This window comes from Tachysurus vachellii, chromosome 2 (genome assembly GCF_030014155.1).
Source record: "Tachysurus vachellii isolate PV-2020 chromosome 2, HZAU_Pvac_v1, whole genome shotgun sequence".
NCBI lineage: Eukaryota > Metazoa > Chordata > Actinopteri > Siluriformes > Bagridae > Tachysurus > Tachysurus vachellii.
This window is the reverse complement of record NC_083461.1, coordinates 29,878,215-29,900,076: the sequence shown is the minus strand read 5'-3', so window position 1 is coordinate 29,900,076 and position 21,862 is coordinate 29,878,215. Positions and strand designations below refer to the sequence as shown.

Below are 21,862 nucleotides of genomic sequence, written 5' to 3'. Positions count from 1 at the left end.
AGTGCAATCTGGTGCTGGTGATGATGTGAAGATGCGATAATGGTAGAGAGAGAGAGAGAGAGAGAGAGAGAGAGAATGGGGAAGAGGAGGATGAAAACTCCCACTCGATGCTGCTATGATAAATGGCAGGAGTCTCCCAGTGAGGACTGTAGGCTAAGAAAAAAAAAAACGACAGAGCGAGAGGAGAGGAAGAAAATAAGGAGAGGAATGAAATGGAAGCCGATTCTTCATCTCGCCTCGCTCTGTCTTCAGCTCTCTCTCTCTCTCTCTCTCTCTCTCTCTCTCGCTCTTCTAGAGGGCAGAAAGAAGACAGAGCTTGTTGTGAGTTTCCCAGAGCAGAGGAGTTTGTCATGGACTCTGACGCTGCCTGAATGAATAATACCATGTGTTCAGATGAAAACTTTCGCCATGCTTTCGACACGGCGAGCACGTGACGCTCTCGCTGCTTAACCGCTCACAATCGTTTTGTTATATTTCTCGCCTAGCTAGCCGTGGCAGTGGCTAACGCTCCGGCCGGCAAGAACGACGCCTCCTACGTATAGTTAAATATATGGACAAGTAAAAGTGCGCTCGCCTTGAAAACAACACAGAGCCATGAAGAATATCAACGCTCTAAACAGAAGTGGTGGTAAATTACTAAGAAAAGGCTTCGTGCAACTTAAATTACAGTGTAACTGCACTTAGCGCTGACCGCTAACCAATTTGAGAAATGTCAGCAAAAAGGAACAAAAAATAAATAAAAAAGTTGTGTGAGCAACAGGCAGCCTGCGGTGAAAGTGCTTATTTTAAGATAGATAGATGGATGGATGGATGGATGGATGGATGGATGGATGGATGGATGGATGGATATGAAGAGATATTAAACACACACACATACACACACAGTGTTAGTTAGTGTTGACCTCATCACATGCAGCCAGCTCTCGTCTCAGTTACTGCTTTTCATTTCCAGCTAATTACAGGCAGCATTAATGAGAAGGAGACTAATAAAGGACATCCTTAACGAGCCGGGGACCCTCTCGTGTTAATTAAGACTCCATGCTGGAAGAACCTTTCGGTCCTGTGCTCGATTCCAGGACGCCGGACTCAGAGCCATCCTGGTGTTCATAGTGCGTGTGACTCTGGCTCTGAGAATGCCAAGCGCTTGGCTGTACAAGGTTGTGTGTGTGTGTGTGTGTGTGTGTGTGTGTGTGTGTTTGTTTGTGTGTGTAAAGGAAATGCTGGCATGGAATATTCATGAAGTTGAACCTGTAAAGAGTGGATGTTACAGATCGGTGTTTAACCTCCCGACCCACCTTTTACTCAGGATGACAGCCAGACGGCCAACAACGACATAAAGCATCCTAATACACACACACACACACACACACTCTCTCTCTCTCTCTCTCTCTCTCTCTCTCTCTCTCTCTCTCTCTCTCTCTCTCTCTCTCTCTCTGACACACACACCGCGTGACAGTTTTATTTTCATCCTTGCCAAACCTTCTCCATTCATCTTCTCATCTGTCTCTTTCTCTGCCTTCATTTTTAATGATGCTGTGCTGATCTTTGCCAAGAAATGAAACAGAAGTGAGATTAATGTACACTCAATCAAGACGTGTGTTATACTCTTCATCATATTAACACTCTGCATGATGGACGAGTGTTTAAACCTCCAACCTGCCTTGCATTCTTTCAACACTACTAATGAAATCCTCCTCCTCCACCTTCTCTTCCTCATCATCGTCATCATTATTATTCTTGTTATTTATTTAGTTTTTTATTCTCCTTCTTTTTTCACATAGTCATGGATGGCAAATCTTGTGCAATTACAGGTGTGGCCTATGTGTCTGTCAGTTACAGTAAAGGAGGTGTGGCCTATGTGTCTGTCAGTTACAGTAAAGGAGGTGTGGCCTATGTGTCTGTCAGTTACAGTAAAGGAGGTGTGGCCTATGTGTCTGTCAGTTACAGTAAAGGAGGTGTGGACTATGTGTCTGTCAGTTACAGTAAAGGAGGTGTGGCCTATGTGTCTGTCAGTTACAGTAAAGGAGGTGTGGCCTATGTGTCTGTCAGTTACAGTAAAGGAGGTGTGGCCTATGTGTCTGTCAGTTACAGTAAAGGAGGTGTGGCCTATGTGTCTGTCAGTTACAGTAAAGGAGGTGTGGCCTATGTGTCTGTCAGTTACAGTAAAGGAGGTGTGGCCTATGTGTCTGTCAGTTACAGTAAAGGAGGTGTGGCCTATGTGTCTGTCAGTTACAGTAAAGGAGGTGTGGCCTATGTGTCTGTCAGTTACAGTAAAGGAGGTGTGGCCTATGTGTCTGTCAGTTACAGTAAAGGTTTTGTGGCCTATGTGTCTGTCAGTTACAGTAAAGGAGGTGTGGCCTATGTGTCTGTCAGTTACAGTAAAGGTGTTGTGGCCTATGTGTCTGTCAGTTACAGTAAAGGAGGTGTGGCCTATGTGTCTGTCAGTTACAGTAAAGGAGGTGTGGCCTATGTGTCTGTCAGTTACAGTAAAGGAGGTGTGGCCTATGTGTCTGTCAGTTACAGTAAAGGTTTTGTGGCCTATGTGTCTGTCAGTTACAGTAAAGGAGGTGTGGCCTATGTGTCTGTCAGTTACAGTAAAGGAGGTGTGGCCTATGTGTCTGTCAGTTACAGTAAAGGTATTGTGGCCTATGTGTCTGTCAGTTACAGTAAAGGAGGTGTGGCCTATATGTCTGTCAGTTACAGTAAAGGAGGTGTGGCCTATGTGAAGGATCCATTATCTAGTACTTCATACACTTGTGCATATTTGAAGCAGTTTAAAGTGACACACTGCACAAAATACACAAACACACACACACACACACACACACACACACACATAAAAGTTTCTCTCCCTCTATTAAATTAATGTTTTAGAAAAGGTCACTGTCTCACACACCACTGCCTTCACAACACCTGTTTGTGTGTGTGTGTGTGTGTGTGTGTGTGCGTGTGTGTATGTGTGGCTCATCAAGCCAAACGGAGGTGATGCTTTTAACACAATTGTGCGTTTGTGTGTATGGTCTGTGTGTATTATTACTTTGTGATATATTATTAATGTGTTATTACTCTATGGGTCGTTTATAACTGTGTTATTACTATGTAAGTGTCTACAGCACTTAGTGTTGTTATTGTTTATCTGCGTTCAAGCCTTATACTGACAGTACACATAAAAAGATGTGTGTGTGTGTGTGTGTGTGTGTGTGTGTGTGTGGTGTGTGTGTGTGTATGTGTGTGTGTTTATATTCAGTTGGCTCTGTGTATGCTATCAGATAATTAAAATAGAGAGAGAGAGAGAGAGAGAGAGAGAGAGAGAGCAGGCAGTAGAGAAAGCTCTATAGTTGTGTCTTATCTCATCCTCCTGGCTTTTATTTTCATCCAGTTGAATTCAAACAAACAAATAACAAACAAACAAATAAATAAATAAACAAATGGGCATCAGCAGACCTAATAAAGCATGAGTAGCCAATACTGCAGTGAATTTTTCAGCATAATCAGGGAAAATAAATCCCAGACAAACACACACGCACACAGTCACACACACACACACACACACAGGCAATGTTCTTTGAACATTTTCATATAGATAGATATTGTTCTGACATGAGCACAACCATCACATCAGCTCGTTATTTACATTTTTTTACCCTCTGATAACACACAACAATTTATATATTTATTTTAATAATTTGTTTGTAATATAGCAACCATCATGATTCAATTCACAATATTTCCCACACTACAATTTCCCACATACTCTATATGAGACGTGTGTGTATCACTGCATCGTGAAAGAGCTACATTGCTGGTGTGTGTGTTTATATAAGATAAAGTGTGTGCGACAGAGGTGTGTGTTACTTCATTGTGTATTCTGTTTGATGCAGTGAAAAGTGGAGAGAGAGAGAAAGAGAGAGAGAGAGAGAGAGAGAGAGAGAGAGAGAGAGAGACAAAGAGGGAGAAAAAGAGAGAGAAAAAGAGAGAGTTGGAGAGAGAGAGCGAGCAAGATAGACAGAGAGAGTGAGAGAGACAGAGGGAGAGAGAGAGAGAGACAAAGAAAGAGATAGAGAGCACGAGAGAGAGAAAGCGAGAGAGTTGGAGAGAGAGCAAGATAGACAGAGGGAGTTAGAGAGAGAGAGAGAGAGAGAGAGAGAGAGAGAGAGAGGAGACATGTGTCTCTCTATGCAGCACTTTTAGAGTCGTTTGAAGCACATCATCATCTTTCTCTCTTTCTCTTCTACTGTTAGAATGACCTGTCAGGTTTTTTTCAGTCATTTAGAAGAAGAAAAAAATCTAATTAAAGACAAAGAAGAGAAGAGAAGAAGTACGAAGCAACAACACAAGGAAGAATAGAGAATGGAGAGGAGATCCTGTAATAAAAGATGTTACAAATAAGAAAGACAAGGTAAAAAGAGCTAGAGATAATGGGAGGGAGGAAAAAGAGGAGAGATGCAGGTGAAGGAAGTGACTATAAGAGAGGGACAAATGACACATGGCACAAGAAACGAGAAGGAATAAAAGAGATTAAATGAGAAAAGAAGCCAGAAGAGAAAATGCTTAAATAATACAGAGAAGATAAGGAGGAAGAAGAAAAGAGGAGTGGAAAGAAAAGAATGTGATTATGAGACGGGAGAAAAGAGGAGAGGGACAAGAAGAAAAGAAAAGTTTGAGATGACGAGACGGACGAAAACAGTAGGATGAGATGAGATGAGATGAGATAGAAAAAAGAGGAGCGGGAAGAGAAAAAATGATGGAGGAGAGGGAATAGAAGGTGACAGTGGGCGAGGGACACGATAACGGCCTCAACAAGAAGAAATAAAGATGAAAAAGGGAGAGGGAAAAGAAAAGAAAAGAAAAGTGTTTGATTGGGAATGGACATGACGGGCGTTTGGAATATTGCTGTTGTTGAAGCTTCCTGATTTGATGCTAATTGCCTGGTGCGCTAATTAAGAGTCATTCAGCACTCTGCCGTCTCTTCCAGCCTGAACGCAACGTGACGAAGCAAACATTTGGGTGAAGACGAGCTCCGTGCGAATGTGACGAGTCCATCGCTTTCTTCCTGAATAAGCAATTAGCGCTTCCTGTCAGAGGTCAGTCTTCGGCGTTAAACGAGCGTCAGTCGTCCTCTTTATACCAACTACACATGACAGTCAGCGGGACTGAAGTGGGCGTGGCCTGCGTTCAGCCTCCGTCAGCAGCGCAGTCTTTAAAACACTCTTTCACGCCTCTCGCATCAAACCCCAAGTGTCTCAGTCTGCCAGGATCTGCGGCGTTCAGATTAATTATAGTCCTCCTTTCATCACGAGTAGAAATAAGCGCTTTCATGCAGACTGAAAGAAGATGGAAAGATTTTTTTTGAGAGAAACGAGGGTCGAGAGAACGCCGAGACACGGAAGTAGGTGACCGGATGAAGAACTTTCAGATGGGATAAAACAAAAAAGATAACGAGGAAGATCTTTCCAGAACAAAAGCCGTGGGCGCTTTAACATACAGTTCCTCCTGAAACGATTCTCAGAGAGGAAACGCCTCCTTTCCTGCCAGCGTCCGAACGGACGACGTGTCGTGTAATAAAAGCTATAATAAACACTGTGTACGCTACGAGTCGGGCGGCTTAAAGCGGGAACTTAATTAGAAAAACACACTGTGAGGCAGTGAACACAGTTAATCTTACTCAGATGTTGGAGTAAGTAGGTGGACAAGTTGAAATCTCTGCAGGGCAAAGTCACTTCTGTTAATAGGAGCCAGAAAATCTTTCCAAAATAAAGGATTTTCTGGACTGCTGTATGAAAGGGGATGGAATTAGGACTGGGAAATCTCCCAGAATGCTTTGCGTCCAGCTCTCGGTTACTGAACCATGATTGCAAGAGATGATTTCAGAGCTAGAGGCAGTAAGAGTGAGTGAGTGATGAAAAGATGAGCACAATGTGCGAGTGGATAGATTGTCTTGTGTGTGTTTTAATGATTGTGTAATTATTCATCAACATCAGCAGCCTTTCTCCAGGATTTATGCTTTTCATTTAGAGGTGGACGCAGGCTTAGACACGGATTAACGCCGCTAGCCTGCGGATTACTGCAGGTAGATTAAAGTCACCCCGGGCAGAAGGACTACGGATTGCACACACACACACACACACACTCATCTACACAGACACACGGTGCACACAAAAACATTCTAAACCATAAAATGCTTCTTCTCCCCATTGTTTTGTTACCCCACAAATCTTTCTCTCTCTCTCTCTCTCTCTTCTCTCTCTCGCTCTCTCTCTCTCTCCCTCTCTCTCTCTCTCTCTCTCTCTCTCTGATTTCCGTTTTCCTGTTGTGTCTATAAGCTCTTAAGTAGCGATTTGTTCCTACCCACAATGCCGTGAGTGCAGATTTAACTCTGATCTTTGATCTTAACCATTCAGCTCTGGGTAGATGTTGTACAGATTACTGTTCGACATCAAGAAAGACTCCTGGGAGGATTGAACAAATTTACACATGGAGACAAATATACTTTGAAGTACTGAGAGATTCAGAGATAGAAAGGTAGTATTGGGAGCACAAGAGTGTGTGTGTGTTTGTGTGTGTGTGTGAGAGAGAGAGAGACAGAGAGAGAGAGAGAGACAATAAACATCTGTGAGAAGAGAGAGAGACAGTTTGTGTGTGTGTGTGTGTGTGTGTGTGTGTGTGTGTGTGTGTGTGTGTGTGTGTGTGTGCACAAAAGAGTGAGTGTGTGTGTATGTGCGTGAGAGAGAGTGTGTTTGTGTGTGTGAGAGAGAAAAAGAGAGAGAGAGAGAGAGAGAGAGGGACAGAGAGAGAGGGAGAGTCTGTGTGTGTGTGTGAGACATTAAACATCTGTGAGGAGAGAGAGACGGTTTTTGTGTGTGTGTGTGAGTGTGTGTGTGTGTGTGTGGTGTGAGTGTGTGAGAGAGAGATAGAGGAGAGTGTGTGTGTGTGTTTGCGCGCGTGTGTGTGTGATACAATAAACATCTGTAAGGAGAGAGAAAGACAGTTTGTGTGTGTGTGTGTGTGTGTGTGTGTGTGTGTGTGTGAGAGAGAGAGAGAGAGAGAGAGAGAGAGAGTAAACATTCATGAGGAGACAGAGAGATGTGTACATTAAAAGCTTTAATATTTAAGGTTCTTGAATATTAATATTAAACTTCCACAAACATCAGTAATGTCCACTGAAGCCCTGATTTACTAAAAGCCCACATTCTGCTCTACTACAGGTGGGAAATCACACTGAAGTTCACTTCATTCTCCTCTCCTTATATCTCAATAAACTTTACTGCACCGAACTTTATTTTCAGGAACGTCCCCGTCGTCTGAAGCCATAGTTATAGATACACTTACTCATTACTCACACTTACAGAGGGCTAAAACTTTTGTCTTTTGTAATAAATGTAATACTTGAACTTCAGTTGGATTCATTTGCACACTCACTCAGTCATCGATGCTGAAGAGGCACATTGTAGGTGCAAATTGAATCAAATTGCACTGACAGATTCTGGTTTTTGCCCTCAGTTGCATTTTTGTCCCAATATTTATTATTATTATTATTTTTTTATAGTGTTATCAGATTCACTTATAAAATAGTGCTGAATAGTTCTGCATATAGCGATAAATAAGTGCCATAAAGAATGATGAAGCAAAGGGTGCTTTATACACACACACACACACACACACACACACACACACACACACATCTATCTATATACAAAAATCTAAATAAAACACTATTTCATATATAACATTTACTGCGATATAAGAGGAGAGCAATCTGTAAATTCCCATGACTCCTCATTAATCCCCTGGTTGCCGTAGTGACGCACCTATCTATTTATAGACCCGAACTATGGGATGCCTCTGAGAACGTCATATGTACGCCAACTTATATCCTGGCACTAAACTTTACCCTTGAACACACATCTGTCCACATTGCTTCAGCTCTGACACGTGTCTGTCTGGAGAAAGTTCCAGAAAAGAAATGAAAGAAAATGAATGAATGCGTGCTCCAGAGCTCCAGAATGAATCTCTGTGATTAGTTTGTTTCCTTCACATCATGCTTGATATTTGGTATAAAGCAGCGAACAGCAAAGTGTTCTGAATGACCGTTTATTTCAGATCTACTCTATCAGTTTGTAGTCAACATGCAGACTACACAAAATACATACTCACTTCCCCAGAAGCCCCGTTGTATCATTTATCTATTCACACTAACGCGCTGTGTAAGAAAAAAGTATATATTTATAATTTAAGCAGCATTACTTGAGATCTTAGAAAGAAAAGAGAAGTAAACATCGTACCATCGTGCTCGATGTAATTGGGTGCTATTGTTAATGTGCGTAGTGTTTGTGTTCCACTGATTGATGGCGCTGGTTGAAAATGGCTGCCACGGCTCTATGAAAACACCATTTTCCTGCAGTCACGCCTCAATCATCTCCCATTGTGCGATTTCTCATGGCCGACGGCGGTGTGTGCGCGACTGCAGCCCGAGTCGCTCCTGAGCAAACAAACCCGCAGCATATCAATTACCTATCATCCCGTTCAGACGGCGACACGGCAGGGATGAGGAGTCAAAACACACACACACACGCTCGTGTCTGAGGCAATCAGTGTGGCACAGCCCCGGATTGTGACATATTAGAGTGTGGAAGCTTACCTGTAGAGTGTGTGTGTGTGTGTGTGTGTGTGTGTGTGTGTGTGTATTGCCATCTTGAGGCCCAGCTATCTAGTCTCTCTCTCCCCCAACATCCCCTAGTGGTAGATTGTGCCCTCCTTCACCTCCTACGAGTATTGCCAGGTTCATTTACTGTCTTCACACACACACACACACACACACACACAACCTGAGCTCAGAAGTTTGTTGTGAGAAAGGCAGATTAAACTGCTGTTTACATGGAGAACATACTACTATTCTCCATTTTACCATCTATTCGATGTCCCTGTCTCTCTCCCTCTCTTATAGGTCCTGTTCACCTGTTCTCACCTTCAAACACTGACATTTACCAACAAACACTGACATTTATTATCAAACACTGACAGTTACCAACAAACACCGACATTTATTATCAAACACTGACAGTTAACAACAAACACCGACATTTATTATCAAACACTGACATTTATCCTAAAACACTGACATTTACCAACAAACACTGACATTCATTATCAAACACTGACATTATCATAAACGACCAGCATTCACAATCAATGACATTTACCATTAAACACTGACATTAACCTACAAACACTGACATTTACCATCAAACACTGACATTTATTATCAAACACTGACATTTATTATCAAACACTGACATTTACCATGAAGAGCCAACATTCACTATCAAACACTAACATTCACCAACACTGACATTTACCAACAAACACTGACATTTATTATCAAACACTGACAATTACCATGAAACACTGACATTTGCCAATAAACACTGACAATTACTATAAAACACTGACATTAACCTATGAACACTGACATTCACCATTAAACAACATGTACCCACAAACACTGACATTTACAGTACCATGAATGACCAACATTCAATATCAAACACTGACATTTACCAACAAAAACCAACATTTCCCATTAAACACCCATATTCACCATTAAACACCATCATACACCCACAAACAACAAGACTCAATATTACACTCAGATCCACTATGACCAGAGACCTCTTGAAAAATTCCACACAGATCTCTGTATTACATAAACCCTGCTCTGGAGTCCATTATCTTGTTGGTTAAGACGGTACCAGAAAACATGCACCTTATCATGTTATACTGCTCACCAGCCCGAGCAACCTGAAAAAAATGTTGCGTTTGACATTTTTGGAAGATTTCAACAACCGTTAAAAAAAAATCCCCATTGGAAAGGTCATCTTGTCGATCCGTTTTTAGCGTACGGCTCTCCGTTCGTTCGCGGTAGAAGCGTGACCTTGTATGTCTGAATAAAATCCCGTGAGCTTTCCACAAAACGGCTTCAGAGTGGAAGAACTTTACTTGAAGGGCCAGCATTTAGAATCCATAATCCATCATCACTTCCATACTCTATAAGACAATCCACCATTTAGCACCAACAACATTACCATTTACCTGTTGTACATGTAGATGTTGTTCTTCTAACCTGAAAGAACGAATGAATGAGGAGAACCTTACGATTCTGGGTGTTTACAATATACCGGCCCTAAACACTGGTTTATTGATATATGTGTATATAAGATAATGTTATATTGGGATTATGAGGTTTAAAAGTCCTGAAATGAATTCAGCCTTCTTATCTGTTTAATCCTATTTATTCATCTCCAAAGGACAAATCACTGGGCTACAGATCAGCACTCGTTCCTTCGCCACATATATCCCTTGTAGAAATGGGCTTTGGCATCAGTGAAGCATATAGTGAACAAGAGCATCTCGAAGCCCTGCAGGGAAAGAGACACGAGCAACGTGTGACCAGGAAATGACTCACTTCAACACCATGCAGGCCAAAGGCTAATAAGTCCCACTGCGCTAAGTGCTGCAACAAGCAGCACTGTGCTAACACCGTTCCCAGTGCTTAAGAACTCCCAGTAAAATTTCAAATGACTCAAGGTTCAGTTTAAGCAATTCACTGTCTCTTTCTCTACCATACAGTACATTAACTCCTGAGAAGCATCCTGATATGCTAAACGTGGATATGCTAAGCGCTAGGACAGGATAAAGACTGTGCTTAGCGGTTAAATAGAACTTTAGCTCACTGATGAAGGTATTATATCGTCGCTGTTGGGCGGAATCCTCGTATCTCCAAAACCGTTATTTTTAAGGAAATTAAAAAAAACGCTGTACCTTATCTGCATTGCACAGGGTTTAGTCCGCGTTGCAGTGGATTGTCTTACGCTAAATTCCTGTCCTCAGACGAGAACCAGAACTAGTGGGGGTCAAGATTTTTTTTTCTTTGAGTCCAGTGTTTTGAAGACATTTACCTCAGAAGACGTGTTGATTCGTTGCGACTCTTCTTGAGGAGAAATATGCCGCAAAGCTCTCCCGCGGAGTGAGGAAGAGGTGGACAGTTGAAGTGTCCAATGGAGTTATGAGTTTTGCGGTCAAGCTATTTTCAGCACTTTAGATTGGTTAATAACTTGTAAAAATAACAGACCCACGTGGGGACTGACCAATAGCATCGATATGTGAAAAAATATGAAATTGACCAAATTTGGACATACGAGGTTTCCGCCCGACAGCGAAGATATGCTATAATAAATAATAAGTGAGACCAGTCATGATGTTAGCTGTTGGGTTAGCACATTAACTGAGAGGTTAGCGTTTAACAAAGACAAGCTAATGGACTTAGTGGTGCTCTAGTTGGCCCGGTAGGTCTTTGTGAACAAATTCGACCTGATGGTGTTTTAATTAACGACCCCTGTCATTAAGGTGAAGTCTTAAAGTTATTCTTTCTCACATACATTATACATACATCCCTGATATTACAGTGTTAAAACAGATACTTTGAGTTTTCATGCACAAGGCTTTTTTTGTTGCGTTAGTTATACCAACCTGGCAACCGGGGTCTCAATATACTTTATTAATAATTGAAATTCAAATTTATCAAAAAATATTCAAAATAATCTCTCTGTATCTTTTTCTCTTTGTCTTTCCCAGCACCACCAAAGTTTTTAAGGACCCCCAGCGACCAAACAGGAGTGCAAGGCGGCGTCGCTTCCTTTGTTTGCCAGGCCTCGGGTGACCCACGACCCAAAATCGTTTGGAACAAGAAGGGGAAAAGAGTGAGCAACCAGAGATTTGAGGTACTAAGCTTATTGTTTTCAAGAAAAATGTAATGAAGCACTAATTCTCATCTTAACACTTTAGGTGCAGAGATTGTTCAAGTATTCATTTATTAATAGATGTTTACACACAAAAAGCCTTGACCTTGACTTTTAGCTCTTGTGGTTTTGCATTTGGTTGCGAACCTCAAGTGGTTCATTGGTTCTCTGCTTCCTCATTGCTTTTCAGATGCATTTCTTTTGCTCTGCAGTATGTGCGCTGGATCTTATTTGGCTGAAGCATTTAGATTTATTTCTTTTAATCTGCGCTTCTGCTATCCATGATAAAGCAACCCATCACACGAGGACACTGATAAGATTCCCATTAATGTGAGGGTGTGTGTGTGTGTGTGTGTGTGTGTGTGTGTTTCGCTGCAGCATTTCACTGTCACCGCTCTGCTAGCGACGGTTTGCAGCATATTATCGTTTAAGGGGACAGCCCCGGTCGGGCACTGCTGTCTAACACCAGCAGAAATCTAATCTTATCAGAGTTCATTGCACTGCCATGGCTGTATGCTCTGCATGCTAACACGCCAGATAAATAGACTAACAGCACCACGATCCTGAAGCCTCATGCTATTCCATCATGCACTTTGCCTTCCTCAGGAAAGTCATTTCTTTTCAGAAAGCCAGTGAAATCTTTTCTGTGCTCTTTTTTTTGAGCACAGAACGAGGAAGCTTAGCCACGGCATGCTGCTGTCATGTTTTTTAATGCACTTACACTATAAAAGTGAATCCAGGATGTGGGTGTGATTTTGGCTGTGCTCCAAATCACCACCACGTCCTGTGGTACATGTCCCGTGTCTTGCGTCTCGTCTGTCCGTTAGAGCTGCGTTCTGTCTTACGTATCAGCGTCCTTCCAAAATATCACTACTCCGCTCATTCAACTTTCTCTTTTTATTTGTATTGTCTTACCTCAGCGCTAAAATGGAATAAGCTCCATCTCAATAAATGTCATGAAAACACAGTTTCTCAGTTTTAATGTGAAGTGGCAAAGCAGGGTCTTCTACCGAAACATATTTTGATGATGATACCAAAAGGAAAGGCAGAGACATTTTTTTCAGAGCATTTTACATCCATATTTCTTTCTAAACCCCATATTTGCAAATGTACCTTATTTTCTGGAGACTAAGTCACACCAGAGATTGAGGATGAAGACACATGACCAAAAAAAAATCAGAAAAATAAATAATAACTAAATAAATCAGTTCATGGAGTCTATTTATTAAATGTAACCTGTTATAACAATGTAATAATTGGTTATTAGTATTTATCTGTGGTGTGTGTGTGTGTTTCACCTGTCACATAATATATTGCGCCTCTCGTACCTGCAGGTGATAGAGTTTGATGACGGCTCTGGCTCCGTCCTGAGAATCCAGCCCTTGCGCACTCCTCGGGATGAAGCCATTTACGAATGCGTGGCCTCTAACAGTGTTGGAGAGATTAGCGCCACAACGCGCCTCACCGTCTTACGTGGTAGGTTTGGTGTTAAAAAGTTCACAAACGATTAACTTTTATCCTTCTTTCCTACCAGCCCGAGCAGGTAAGATAATTGTCTCTGCTATGTTGTTGTTATTTGTCTTTATCCATGCAGCACTCTATTTACTCACTCAAATTATCTCTACATATGGCTGAGGAAAATATTTTCTTTTCTGCCGACTGATGATACATAGATTCCTGATTGTAAAACAGCAGTGTCATTAGACTCTCATAGCTCTTTTTTAAGTTTGAGAGGAGAAATAATTTGTCATGGTGTGATTTTGTACCGAAGAGCAGCTACTTTGTTTTGTACAGCTGTGAGCAGAAACACATGATGTGTATTATAATAATAATAATAATAATAATAATAATAATAATAATAATAATAATAGGAATTGGTAACTTTTTCTTTTTTAATATTATTTTTAACAGCAATAATAATGATAATAATTATTATTTTTTAAATAATAATATATTATTTATTTATTTATTTATTTATTTATTTATTTATTTATTTATTTATTTATGAACTATTTCAATTGATTTATTGTTCATTATTATGCATTCTTGCCAGTCGGATACGGTTCACATGACACACTGGTCTTTTATATTTATTTATTTATTTTCTAAATTAGTTCCCTGTTATTGAACCAGCACAAAGAGCTTGTGTTTTGAGTCCATAAATTTATTTTCAGAACAATTTTGATTTTGCCAGTTTATCAGCTTCTACTATATTTCAAGCCACAGAGTCAAGGATATATTCGGTGTTCTGTGATGAGCATTATTTCATCATTAGCAGCTTTGGATCAGTAATTTTATGGCACATTTACAAAGAATTTTCATACAGGCTATGAGTCTGTACTGGGAAAGCGTGCCAGCTTGAGTAGTCAAGCATCTATTTGTTATTTTATTTTTAGCTTTTTGTTTGTTTTCTACTGTCACAATTTCAGGGTGAATCCTGGCATTGTGGTCTTGTAGCGCTGTCTCTGGAGGACTCGTATTGTACTTGCGGTAAGGAAAGAATAGGAGTTTAAATTATAGTGCTGCATTCTGGACTGGGGGGAGATAATGAGTAAAGACAGGACGATAAAATAGAAGAGGTGACAGAGAAGAATGTAGAGAGAGAGAGAACGAGAGAGAAAGAGGGAGAGAATGTATAAGAGGGAGTCTTTTATGCAGCACTAGAAGACTGAAAAATTGCTCAGTAAATAAGTTAGTACTGATCGCGTCTCTTACGTCTGTACAGAACAGAGCAGCAAAGGCATTAAAGACATTAAAGTGACACAAACACATTTATCATACGGCTCAACAGCTGTAATTTGTATACATCTAGAAGTGTATAGATGATGACAGTTTGTAAAGGTCCGGCTCAGTTCTCCAGTCTGTCGGATATGAAACTAAGCAATATCTATGTAAAAAATTCAACAATATTCAAAAAGAGTCTGGGCACGACTTAATGCTGACGCTGTGCATGATATGACATGATAAAGTCCGATAGCACTGCAACGAGACTGCATCTAAAACACTCACTCACACACACACACACACACACACACACACACAAACGCCTAACCGACTGCTGGAATGTCCTGAACCGATATTTAATCATAATCACGTTTTATTTGAATGCAAGTGCAGAACAGAGTACTAATTACCTAATATCTAGCCAGTAGGCAATAAACTAGCTGCACATGCATAATTAGACAAAACCAATATTAATTTTGCCCTGAGATATGAGACAGCGGGAACACGGTTGAGTTGTGAACGCTTGCCACTTTCACTCGTCAGTCTGCTTTTCACCAAACTGTATCTTGTGACAACCAACAATAACCAAATTGAAGCAAATTTGCAATGAGAAAAATATCATCAGAAATAATATTTAAAACTTCTCGTCTTTCGTAAATGTGTCTTGGACAAGGTTCAGCATGGGTTCTCTGACCAGTCTGTAGCTACACAGCTCTGTAGTGTGTTCTGAAGCCTTTCTGTCACAGCCAGCGTTCACTTTTTCAGCGACCTTTGGATCGGATCAGCCTTCACTACCCACACCCATCAATGTGCCTAATGCGCCCAGTGATCCCTGGACCACTTTGTTTGATACTAACCACTACACCCCAGGAACATCTCACAATACCTGTTGCTTTGGAAATTCTCTGACCCAGTCGTCTAGCCATAACAAAAAATAATAATCATAAATAAATAATAAAATTTACTCAGATCCTTACGCTTGCCCAGTTTTCCTGCTTTCAACATGTCAACTTTGAGAATTGATTGTTCACTTCCTTGCTAATATCTCTAACTCACTGTTGTTGGCTATGTAACGGGATAATCAACGTTCTTCACTTCACCCTTCAGTGGTTTTAGTTATGGCAGATTGGTGTAACTTCAGTTTACTGTATATAATTGTATTGAGTGTCATGAGTGAGAAAAAGTATTTCATCCTATTAAAGCATCAAGACAATCCCTATCTTGTCCATGTCCAGTGTGAAACTGAAGTGGTTTGTCTATTCCATGGGAAGGAGGTCATGTCTTATTCATAAATGTTCCCACTTGGCCGAATCTGTTGGCTCTCCGGATCGTTCCATTCAGACGGGTGGAACGGTTTGGTAATGAGCATGAACAAGGTCATTTCCTCAATGGATAATATGTAAAACAAAGCAAGAGCTCTTTTTCTTTCCTCTCCACCCCCTATTTTTCTCTGTCTCTCTCTCTCTAGCTCTGAGTAATGGAGCCCGGTGCTGGCAGTAGCGTGAAATGATGTTCTCTGGCATAGATCGTATCCTCTTTTCTTTCCTGAGCTGCACTTTTCTCAAGTAATTTCTGTTGGCAAATTGCTATTTCCACCCTTTTGTTTTCCTCTGTCTTCGATCTCTCACCACCTATTTCCTTTTGTTTTTGCCATCCTCAAGCTTTCATTCTGGCTTTCTCCACTGCTTCTGTATTTTCCCTTCCTCTCATCTTTGACCTTTCTTTGTTGCCTCTTTCATAACAAACTCGGTCTGTAGCAGATCTTCTGAGACTAACCCCTGCTTTCTTATAGGCTACGATCCTCCTGCTGCTGGATCTCAGAGAACACAGCCAGAGCCTGAATTACTGTTAATTCAACAGACTTTCACCTGTTGTCCGTGTCAGGTACAAAAGCGAACAGGGAAATTTAATCATCTGGGATTTAATCTGGAAAATGAATCCGTGGATAGCGTTGAATTTTATTAGCACAGACTTTACAATGCTGCATGTACTGTACAGTGATGTGCTCAGATTTCTGTGGCTTTGAAGTACTTGTTTGAGTGGGTTTGTTGGACTTGCTTTTCATGGATCTTATGTGAAAGAACTCTTAACCTCACCTACACAGTTTAGGTTGCAGTGGATGTGGTTCAACTAACAAAGGCCACTAATACTGATGATCTCACTAGTAAGTCGCACCTTGGCTATGGCAGTAAGTCAACTCGGTCCTATGCAAGCAACTCCATTCTAGATTGTCAGTCGTATAGGAGGATCTTATAGGGAACAGAGCCAGTTGATGCAGTTGCATCATTACAAAAGATGCAACAAAGGCTAGGAGGAGAAAATGTGCCACTGGGTTATTAGTATGCAGCCAGGATAGGGGATGATGAGGAACGCCATTAGTGATGAACTAGCAGACTCACCGAATTCATTTGCATTAAGTGCTTTGATGGAAGTATAATGAAGTCCACAACTCTGAATCTACTCGCATAAGTTTTTTTTTTTTAAGAGAACAGGACTAAAGCGAACATCTTTTACGAGAAATTTGGTATGACTGAAAAGTAACACAGTCATATCTATAACCTCCAACATATGTTGGGAAATTTTAGGCAAGTTTTTGCGCTTAATCCGTTGGCACACACTGTCCCAAACAGCAGCTGCAGCTAATGCCATGATTAAAAGAGATTAGCGTCTTTCTGTTGTAGCGCAAGTTCTTTGAACCTTAAAAATATTCCCCCTCCTCACTTCAAAGCAACAGAAGCTGCAAATGATACTCTAACCATATATTTACATTTGGTAGCTTTTTGTCATTCAATAGACGTTGTAAATTTTCCCCTAGTTCAGCCTTCCCACGCTTTGGGGAAAATGTAGTAACCTGAGAGTGTGTCAAAGTCAGGAGACCATCTGGCTTTCCGTTCATCATCTTTGGCTGATTATGACTTTATTCTACACTCCACTGTAACTCCCAGAGCAGCTGAATAAAGCTAGCTAAGACAGTGCAGTCCTGCTGAGACACATCCCACACAGGAACTGTTTATCTCTGGACCGTGTGAAGCTCAAGATCTTGGGGTCTAGGTGCAGTCTCTTGTTTGGCTCTACAGTCTATATCAGACATGGTTCTTTTTAAAGAATCAAAAGACTCATAGGGATGGCAAGAACCTCTATCTTTGATATGAACCCTTATGTGTAGGTTTAGATAGGTAAGGTTTCACCTAGGGTTAAGGTTATGGTTGGGCATGGGTTCGAGGTGCTTTTGGTGGGTCTTGGTGTAGAGCTTGTAGGATAAGGGCTCTTAGTTTTAGTATGAGGGTCTGGCTAAACGTGCTAAAAGAAGTTGTGAAACTAGATAATGGTTTCCAAAGTTGTGGTTAAGAATAAGTAAAGGATGGGACCAAGCACACATCCTTGAGGTATTCCAGTCATCACCTGGTGCGAATCCTCTTATCCACATATCTTCAGTAAATCCATGCAAATCTGTTCCTATTGCTGCAATGCTGACAGGAAAACAAAGGCACTGCTGAAGTGTTCAAATTCATGCCTGAATAGACCACTGCCTCAGTGCTGCATGTTCACTAAAGTGAGGTTCAGCTCTCTGCATGAAAACCTTTGTAAAATTACACAGCCTGGAAATATCCTGAGCTCACAGAACACCCAGCACCGCGGTTTATCCTTCGGCTCCATAGGTGCCAGGACCCACAGAATGTGCCAAAGAGCCTGTTTGTCTCCAAACGCTGCTCATTTACGGACTTATCTACTCACCCAGGTGAGCTCTGCCTTTATGTAGCCGCAAAGTATGAAAAGCATTGAGTCAGTAATGTGTCCAAGTCAGCATGTACAGCTGTTGAGGAGGAAGTTGGCCTTTCGAGAACGAAAGGAAGTTCATTGGTATGGTGCTGCTTTTGTGCTGGTTTTTTACTCACTGCTACAGTAGGCTCTTGTGCAATAGATTTACTTATTTATTTATTTTTGCTCTATAGACTGCTCCGCTGTTTTTCATTACTCACAGCCTGAGATGCATGGGCCTCAGTAACAGAACAGATAATGGCTGGTTATTTATTTCCATAATTAAAATGATCGAACCTAATCTGCTCTGACTTTATAGATCTCTGCCTAGACAAAATTTCCCCTGACTGTAATTAATAAAGGAAATGAATCATTATGCACGAGTACAGCGTCAGATATGATTTAGCTAACGGATAAGTGGATAGAACAGCAGTGTTGCTCTAAATATCACTATGCATCCCAGGAAGATAGACTTTGTTCATTATCATAGAGAAACATCTGCTGCATCTATTGACAGCTTCAAGAGAGTCTGAAAATCTCAGCCGAGCAATCAGGGCGATTGTAATTTTGCGATTTTTTTCTGTTCGCATCAAATTTATAGTGTTTTGCCATATTTAAACGTGATGTCTCATTAGATCCTTAAAGCCTCTGTAATGTTTATGACTTTTTTTTTTTTTTTTACAACAGCACGGCATTCCTTGAAGTGTTTATTTCTCTTACAGTGTGGCAGAATTATAAAGCTAACATTTTCTAATTTATTAATGAACATGTTGCAGTTTTATCTGTTTCTAGTTACATTTAACATTGTGGAAGTGAGTTTCTTATGGTATAACAGCTACAAGGTGTCTTCTCTCTCTCTCTCTCTCTCTCTCTCTCTCTCTCTCTCTCTCTCTCTCTCTCTTGCTTTCTCTCTCTTCTGGAAATTGTCTTTGACTTTCTCCAGAATATTTTCTAAACTTGCGATGTAGCATTCCTCTTGAGGGACCTTCATTGATCTTTTCCAAGTTCTCCACTGATCTGTACCTACTAATCTCTCTAAAGTGGGAGACGGTGAGTGCACTGTGTAGGCGGTTTATTGTTATTGGGGACTCAGAGTCCCTCCTCTCTTGTCGAGGTCGGCGTCACCCGTCAGAAGGTGGTGAATTATCACACCTAACTAAAGAGTTGAGAGGGCTCAAAGGTGAAGAGTACCATCCAGGCCACATGGCTCATTTCCCACTCCACCACTCAGAATTGAGCTAATGATGCTCTTGAGGGAAAGTTCACCAGAAGAAGATCCAGAATAATAACAAAACATTACACAGAACAAGGAATGCACAAAAAGGAATACAAGTATGGTCAGAGGTGTACGCGGTGTAGGGTTATTCAAGTCTGGACATGCACTTGAACATAGAAGGCTGGATTCTGACTCACCGGAGTCGTGAGGCCTGATGTAACCATCCAGAGAAAGTGTTGACTCAAGATACAGGAACCTTCACTGCCCTTTATCCATGTCATCCTTCTGGTTCAACCGCTTGCATTATTGTTTCTTCAGGTTCTCTCAGATTCTGGTTCCCTGGTTTTACCTTTGCTTGGTATGCAGATGACAATTTCTTATAGCAGACAAATAACCATACATCAAGCCCGCACTGGTGTCTTCGACATTGTTCAACATGCACTTGTAAGTGATTTCAAAATTATTTTTGTCTTTGTACTAAACCATCAAAATTTCTTCAAGTACTAGTATCAAGTTGTAGACCTTTCTAGAACATTTCTGATTCTGTTCTTTCTCTTTCAAAGTCAAGACAAAAAGTCCAATTCCAAGAATTATTTCCAGCATCTTATAAAAAACAGTCTTGGCCCGTACACCAAAAAACACGACCTTTGCAGTCCTCTGATCTGCTTTCCAATAAAAAAAAAGCTACATTTCCCTTCAGCAACTGAATATAGTCTATGATGTCATTCCCACAGCATTGTAGCTTGGCAAGCCAGGTCCATCTATTTTGGACAAACTTTTCTTTGTTTAATGGCAGCGTTGGCGATGATGTAATCTTGCTTTTCTGTGCTGATATGCACTCTGTCTAACATCAGTTCAGCCATGAGCAGTTTCTCCCACTCGCTCGGCTTTTTAATTATTTATCGGCATGGCTGCATTCAGGTGGATCACGCCTCCTTTTCCCTTTAGGACCCTTTATAGTGAACACCTGGGGAAGGGCTTAATGTACAATAAAGCCAGAGCTCATGCTGTTATTTATTTATTTATTTTTTTGGTGTTTTAGCTAAGATCACTTAAGGTTCACTAGCTAAATATCGATAACCAGGATAAATACAAAGGTTCTTGTAACAGAACTTAGGCCACACCCGTTAGTGATAAACACTGGCTGTTTGTATGAATGTAGGTTTTGGTCTTGGTTTTCTCAAAGGTTTCTACTTGAAAGAGAATCTTCCCTTAATTGAACAAACAAAAAATAAGCTTTAAGGGTGCTACAGTAGATGGATTTGTTCTTCATCTTTGGCAGATCTTGCTCCTTCCAGTGGGTGGGCCATGTTAAGAAGATGTGTTTTATTGGCTCGGATTGGGGTTTCATTTTAATGGTTCCTTTCCCAAACCCAGAGTTGATGAACCAAAGTCCAACAAAAAAGAAAAGGAAAAGTCGCACTTTTAAGAGCAGTGAAACATATTTAGCCAGCACGCAGGTTCGGTCAGACCTTTAACTTGTCTTTAACTAAAGAGCTTCGGTTAGGTTTATCCATCGCCTGGAATACTATATTTATTTCCTAATGTCTGCTTTCCTCAAGGGGAAAGAATGCAAGGGGACAGAGTGTTATAACAGGACATGGCCTAACACACACACAGACACACACACAAATGCACATCACAAAGCAAATAACCTAGAGTCTTCTGTAGTAGCTTATTTGCTTCTCCAGAATTAGTCATCTTCTTTAGGTCTGAGTAAAATATGGCTTAACCAGAAAACACACACACACACACTCTCACACACACACTGCTGTGTATTTAGAGATTTAGAGAATGATGAAAAGGGACAGAGCAAGCAAAGATCAAGTCAGTGAACTAAGCTGCAGCTTCATTCTCTCTCTCTTTCTTGCGTTCTCTCTCTTTCTCTGTCTCCATCTAAACGGTCTGTTATCGCTGAGATGAAATCTTTCATGTCAGTCTATCCGTGTTCTCTGGCACTGCCTCAGACCAGTTGGCCTCATATCGCTTTTTTTATCCCTCTCTTTATCTGTCTATTTGATCTGAGCCCTTGGGGTGCACAAACACACACACACGTGACACACTGAGCTGTGTGTCTGTGTGCGCACAGGGTAACGGTAGATCGACACAGATCTGGCGTGCATGTGAAAGATGTAGCTATGCATTTCACGCCACAAGCATCCACAAGTTCCATCCTGTAATGTGATGTGTCAGGAGGGAGGGAAAAAGAGAGAGAGAGAGAGAGAAAAGCTGGAAACTGGGGATGAAATGTATTACAGGGTGATAGGAATGAAAAGGAATAAATGCAGGAGAGAGATATAGAGATATATAGACAGGATGTGATGGAGCGAAAGATACAGGGATGTAGTTAAAAGGGATGGATAAGGAA

The 21,862-nt window shown here is 41.0% G+C and overlaps 1 protein-coding gene across 10 annotated transcripts in view; it reads left to right on the top strand.

Annotated features, from left to right (window-relative positions):
• The window catches only part of LOC132841737 (receptor-type tyrosine-protein phosphatase delta-like), a 352,060-nt gene that overhangs the window by 251,598 nt on the left and 78,600 nt on the right, over positions 1–21,862 (top strand). For all 10 annotated transcript variants that reach the window (XM_060864221.1, XM_060864220.1, XM_060864217.1 and 7 more), the window contains 2 exons: positions 11,632–11,777; positions 13,130–13,271. In XM_060864221.1, the coding sequence (XP_060720204.1) occupies positions 11,632–11,777; positions 13,130–13,271 (288 nt within the window). The remainder of the gene's footprint in view (positions 1–11,631; positions 11,778–13,129; positions 13,272–21,862) is intronic.